The sequence below is a fragment of the Montipora foliosa genome, chromosome 6 (genome assembly GCF_036669935.1).
Source record: "Montipora foliosa isolate CH-2021 chromosome 6, ASM3666993v2, whole genome shotgun sequence".
Classification (NCBI taxonomy): Eukaryota; Metazoa; Cnidaria; class Anthozoa; order Scleractinia; family Acroporidae; genus Montipora; species Montipora foliosa.
In genome coordinates this window covers 25,380,394-25,387,028 of record NC_090874.1, presented here as the reverse complement: position 1 = coordinate 25,387,028, position 6,635 = coordinate 25,380,394, and the positions used below count along the sequence as shown (strand labels likewise).

At 39.2% G+C, this 6,635-nt stretch overlaps 1 protein-coding gene across 1 annotated transcript in view; it reads left to right on the top strand.

The window, feature by feature from the left end:
* Positions 1-1,087: 1,087 nt before the first annotated feature.
* LOC138005254 (uncharacterized) overlaps positions 1,088-6,635 on the top strand; it is a 5,837-nt gene continuing 289 nt past the window's right edge. Inside the window, exons 1-4 of the mRNA XM_068851511.1 lie at positions 1,088-1,134; positions 3,706-4,197; positions 4,427-4,784; positions 5,532-5,731. Of these exons, the coding sequence (XP_068707612.1) occupies positions 1,088-1,134; positions 3,706-4,197; positions 4,427-4,784; positions 5,532-5,731 (1,097 nt within the window). The remainder of the gene's footprint in view (positions 1,135-3,705; positions 4,198-4,426; positions 4,785-5,531; positions 5,732-6,635) is intronic.

Genomic DNA, 6,635 nt, shown 5'->3' with positions numbered 1-6,635 from the left:
TTTAGCCTTTTGAAGCTTCAGCTTCTGATTTACTTCTTCAGGTGGCCTAGTCTTGAGTAATTGGTTTGAGTTGGGTAGTAGAGTCTTCCACTGAACAAATGCTGTACAGCTGACGAGTTAAGTAAGGCAAGATATGGGTCATGCTCAACCTTTGCTGCTTTCTCTAAGTGGGATTTTCGTTGTCTTCACTGCGCTCTCTGCTTTCCAGTTTGATTGTGCATAAAGTGGAGAACTTGTTACATGCTCAAAACCATAGGTATTTGCAAACTCCTGAAACTTGGTTGGCCATTGTCCGACATAAGCAGGTCTGGTATCACATATTTCAGCTCCTTCACAACTTCTTCTGATCTGTCGACTTCAAATGTGTTTAAATAGTAGTCAACAGTTACTAAGAACGCTAAAAACTAAGAACGCTAAAAACTAAGAACGCTGTACCATTCATATAAAAAAAGATCAACTCCAATCTTTTCCCATGATCTAATGGGCAGTTCATGACAAATAAGAGGCTCTTTTTTCTTGCTCTGCTGGTTGACTGTTGCAGACACCACACTTCAAGACATATCCTTGCTCATGCCTGACCAATAGATGACTTCCCTTGCTTTCGGCAGGAAGCGTTGAATGCCAATGTGACTAACATGGATCTTAGCCAAGATGCCGTCCTTCACACTTTTGGGTAACTTGCCTTTCACTTTTCAAGACAAGTCCATTCTGCAAAGATAAGTCTTCGTTCAAGGGAAAATAATCCTAGGCCATATTAACTCATTTAATAAGAATTCAGTGGTTGTCACTGCATACAACTTGCAGTTTTTCTGAAACACGGCGTTCAATTTTGACAATATTCTTGGTTTTGATGTGACATAATCTAAACTGTAAATTGCTTAAAGATGGCTCTCTATTACTTTCTATAAAAAAGATTAACTCCAATCTTTTCCCATGGTCTAATCGGCAGTTCATGACAAATAAGAGGCTCTTTTTTCTTGTTTTGCTGGTTGAGTGTTGCAGACACCACATTTCGAGACGTATCCTTGCTCATGCCTGGCCAATAGATGGCTTCCCTTGCGCTCCAAAGGAAGCCTTGAATGCCAATATGACTAACATGGATCTTAGCCAAGTTGTCGTCCTTCACACTTTTGGGTAACTTGCCTTTCACTTTTCAAGACAAGTCCATTCTACAAAGATAACCCTTTGCCCAAGGGACATAATCCTACAATCTTGGACAAAAAGGGTTGAGAATATTAAAAATAGGAATTATTTTGCGCACTACGTCCTCAATATTGCACATTATTAGCCATCCCCCTCCCCCCTACAACCAATGTTGATAAGCCCAGGCTCGACATGCTTTGTTTCGTCTAGCAATATTGATCAGGAGGGGGGAGGGGGGGGGGGGGAAAGAGAGCTTTTTTTTCATACTTGTGATCAGAGTTTAGTCCAAAAGCAGCGTTTTCTCAACAATTTTGTCCAAGATTGTAGGCCATATTAACTAATTTAATAAGAATTCAGTCGTTGTCACTTCATAAAATTAAAAAATTAAACAAGACTTACCTGGAAGTTGAAGTTTCATTGTAATTCTACTGAGCCGTGGAGTCAGAAGGGGATTACGTGAGTTTGCACGACCTGCCAGCTCAGCTCAATATTTAAAAACCTGTTGCATGGTCACACCCCAACGGTAGGGCAGGACAATGTGCACAGTTCATTGCATGCACAGCCACTAGGGTGGGCACGTAATCCCCTTCTGACTCCACAGCTAGGTAGAATTACAATCAAACGTCAACGTCCAGGTAAGTCTTGTTTACTTTTTTAATTTTACCTCACCGTTACGTCATTCAGGGATCACGTGAGATTTTAAAACAGAGTGGCCAGACGACAGAGAATGTCTAACAGCCCACCATCGTACAAATGTTTTAAAGCGTATTTAATGACAGCATACCATAAATGCTGTAAGCTTTTTTTCCTACCGAGCATGTACACTGTTTGGCTCAGTTAAGTTTAAGTAAGCTTGACTCAAGTCACACCCGTGAGTATTAACAATAGGTTTGTTGTAATACTTGCTAAAAGTTGAAGCAAGTTCAAGTTCAAGTTCAAGTTTCAAGTTTATTATTTTACACTGTTTACAGAGAGGAAACAACTTAATATTACATAGTTTACAATAGTGGAGAAAATACTAACGGAAATTACCTAGAAAAATATATATTTAATAGTGTACAGTGATCAAAGTAGCCAATCAGCTTTCGAGTTGGTCACTATCATGTGAGATATAAATTGGCGTTGGCCGCATGTTAAATATATTTGAAATTGATAGCTACACTAAAGACAACTAAGATATTATTATGGTAAGAGAAGACATACTTAAATACTACATATTACGGAGCATATCTTATACAGCTAGCAGTTAATCTATGGTCAATTTTGAGTCCTCAATAGGAATCTTTTTTTTTTGAAGAGCATGTGTGGAAGTTGTTTAAATTCTAGTGGGACAGATTCCCAGATTTTTATTGCAGAGAATTTAAATGTAGATATACCATAGTTGGTACGTACTGATGGGTTAAAGAAGTTTTCATTAGCAGCATACCTGGTATTATATGAGTGAATGTCTGATGCAGGTATAAGAATATTCAGTAGTACAGCTGGGGTGTTACTTTTGTCATTTTTAAATTTGTATATAAAAAGTGATACCTTTAATCTGTACATATTTTCAAATTTCAAGATTCCAAGAAGATTATAATAGGAGTCGACATGTTCTCTGCCATGAGAAAGAACATGCTTCGTATACATCTATTCTGCTTAGTGCAAATTTTATTTAATCTAGTCTTGTAAGCTGTGCTCCAGCTAGCAAGACCATAGTTTAAATATGGATAAATAAGAGTATAATATAACTGTTTGAGCATATGAAAATCAAGATAATTTCTTAGCTTGTTAATTATACCTACATTCTTTGCTAATTTATTGTTTACATGTTGAATTTGGGGTTCCCTTCTTTATGGTGCTTAACAGAACCGCAAATCCATTCACCACTCTACAACAACAGTTCCCAGTACCGAAATTCCGACCTTCGATGGGATCGCAGACCAACGTCGTATATGAAATTCCCTGTACAAATTGTTTGTGGTGTTATATTGGGGAAACCGGCAGAGCTTTTAATATGCGAAAAAAAGAACATTTAAGAAACACCAAAACTGCGGCCAAAGGCTCTAGAATTGCTTATCACGCTTGGTCCAACAACCATGCCATTGATTTCAAAAATGCGTCAGTTATTGACAAAGGCACTTTTAGAACGAGAAAAACATTAGAAGCGTGGCATACCACAGTAAATGCTCATCAAGGTATATACCTAGATACTTAATATAGCTTTTACGATTAATATTGTGAATATTTCAATGTATTTTTTTCTTTGATGATGTTAACATAATCATGTTGGCGGTTAACGACTCATTGATATGAATCTTGAAAATATTGAAGGGCCGCAGCCAGGATGAAACATAGTGAAATTTTAAAAAACGATCTCTGGCTAAAATGATTAAAAACTACGAGCTTTCGACTGCCCGAACTGCAGTCTTCGATGCATAAAATGAATGATAAGAAATCGATGAGAAAATTTAAATAAAAACGTACATTGCAAAATGATGAGAATGTAGAAAATTTATGAATATTTGTTAAAAAGAATGTTGTATTGTCCAGGTAAAGGGCACGAATTGGTATCTGTGTTAGGTGTCACAGTGGGAACCCCCTGAGGCCCATCGTCACCTGTATTGGCTCAGCACTATACAACACATCCAAATTTCTAACGGATATCCTTTCTCCGCTTCAGAATCCCAACGGATACTCTGTTGCCAACTCCTTGCAGTTTTCCAAAGAATTATCCAATATCGAGATTGATGGTAATGAAATTTTGGTCTCTTTTGATGTTGTGTCACTCTTCACCGCAATCCCTGTAGATAAAGCTTGTGTGTACATAAAAAAGAAACTTGAACAAGATGCCACCCTTCCTTCAAGGACGAATTTGGACATCGATGACATCACTAAACTTCTTCAATTCACCTTGTCCAACAACTATGTTATGTTCAACAACAGAATTTATAAACAAGTCCATGGCTCTGCGATGGGCAGTCCTGTCAGCCCCATTGTGGCCAATCTTTGCATGGAGGAGATCGAAGAGTCCGCAATAAGTATTTCATCTGCTCGCCCCAAAATTTGGAAAAGGTACATGGACGATAGTTTTTGCATCATTGGGAAGAACGACCTCAGCCTTCCATGACACATTATATTCAATTGACCCTAACATCTCGTTTACCATTGAGACCGAATGTAACGGAAACATCTCCTTTCTCAACACTCTGGACTCCCGAAGAAATGGAGTCATCGTTGTTAATGTTTACAGAAAGCCCACCCATACAGACAGATACTTAGATTTTAATTCCCATCACAACAGGCAACACATGGTCAGCACAGCATCAAGTCTCCTGCACAGGGCTCTAAATCTACCCAATTCTTCTGAACGAAAAAGACGGGAACTTAATTACGTCCAGGCAGCTCTGGAGTCCAACGGTTATCCATCTAGCTTTATCAAAAGCATACACGCTAGAAAGACTCGAGCTTCTACAACAAATGTATCCCCGGAGGAACTCGTTGGAATGTTTTTCAAGATGGTTGAACCAACCGAGTCACGCAAGTCTTTCGCTTCTCTCCCTTACATCAAAGGAGTAACTGAGCCTTTGACACGCATCCTCAAAAAACACGATGTCACGGTTGTAAACAAACCATTCACCACTCTACAACAACAGTTCCCAGTACTGAAATTCCGACCTTTGATGGAATCGCAGACCAACGTCGTATATAAAATTCCCTGTACAAATTGTTTGTGGTGTTATATTGGGGAAACCGGCAGAGCTTTTAATATGCAAAAAAAAGAACATTTAAGAAACACCAAAACTGCGGCCAAAGGCTCTAGAATTGCTAATCACGCTTGGTCCAAGAACCATGCCATTGATTTCAAAAATGCGTCCGTTATTGACAAAGGCACTTTTAGAACGAGAAAAACATTAGAAGCGTGGCATACCACAGTGACACCTAACGCAGATAACAATTCGTGCCCTTTACCTGGACAATACAACATTCTTTTTCTTTTTCGGGCAGTCGAAAGCTCGTACTTTTTAATCATTTTAGCCAGAGATCCTTTTTTAAAATTTAACGATATGAATCATGTTGTCACTGAAGACACTTTTACCCATTTCGGCTTGGACAGATGGTAGTAGGCTAGACTTCTTTTCCATCAGATTCTTCTTCTTGTAGAATTCTTCTCTTTTATCTCTTTGTACAAACTTTGCTATAATTCGGTTTTTTACCTTCTTTGTATCTGGAAGTCTGTGAGCTGTTGATATCTGGTCTTTACTTATACTAACACCAATAAGTGAGCCCAGCTCTAGAACCAGGTGTTTGGGATTATCCAGTGGCAAAACGGGAACAAATCTTCAAGCAATACTGACGCGCAACTGGAGTTGGTGAATTGACCCGCACGCAAGGATCCTGTGCACCAGACATCACCAAGCACACCAAATGTCACAAAGACTATCGAAAGTTTTTGGAAAAGTCTGAAGGACAGGGGTTTGTGGCAGGATGAAATGTATGTTAACAGAAAGACCGCAGCTGGTCTTAGTGAGATAGAGCTGCGCGAGCTTCTGCCGCAATGTGTCCTAGAGGACACCAGGAAACGATACCCTAACCCACCTGGTGTGCCGTAAGTAGAACCCTGATATAAAATCGGCCAGCGAACTTTAAAACATTTATTGCATTTCGCACACGGTTACATTACACACACTTTACTTCAATAAATTGCCCTAGCTTTTATACTTTAACAACAATGCTACACCTAATAACCATTGACAACAATTATCAACATTCCAACGATAACTCACGCTACGACACTACATTCCCTCCTTTCTTTCGAGAACAAAGATCTTATCCCTACAACAATATAATTTTGCAAAAGGAAGAATCGAACAAAAGAAAACTATGAATAGGAAAATTGTGATCCTAACCGAAGCATACAATCTTTAAACTAGACACGGGAAACAATCTTTGAATCAACAAAGTTTTTGAAATGCATGAGAAACAGTCTTTCAATCCCTCAATGACAAAACGAAATCTTTAAACCTAGAAGGCCTGCAGACTTGACATGTGGACCTTCGAAAAGTTTCCTGACAAACTCCTGGAACTTGTGGTTCACCCTCATCTCCTCCTTTCCCTGTTTCTGAGTAGATTCCTTGATTTCTCCCTGGTGAGCATTTGCTCGTCTACATAGTCCTTTCCTTTCAATTTGTTGGACCAGTCTGTGTCACACGTTGCTTCTCTTGAAACGTCAATGGTCTCTCTTCTCAGTTCCGGCAGTTTGGACCGTATTTCTCGCCCAAACATCAGAGAAAATGGTAAAGCACCTGTAGTGACTTATGGGGTAGATCTGTATGCAGTCAACCACGAAATTAATTCTGAAGGCCAATTTTTCTTCTCCAGATGTGCAATCTGTAAACATTTAAGCAAGGAGCGATTCTGATGTTCAACCTCTCCGTTAGCCTGCAGCCATAACGGCGTAGTCGTACGATGTTCAACATCATGCATACGAAAAAATGCCTTGAATTCTTCTG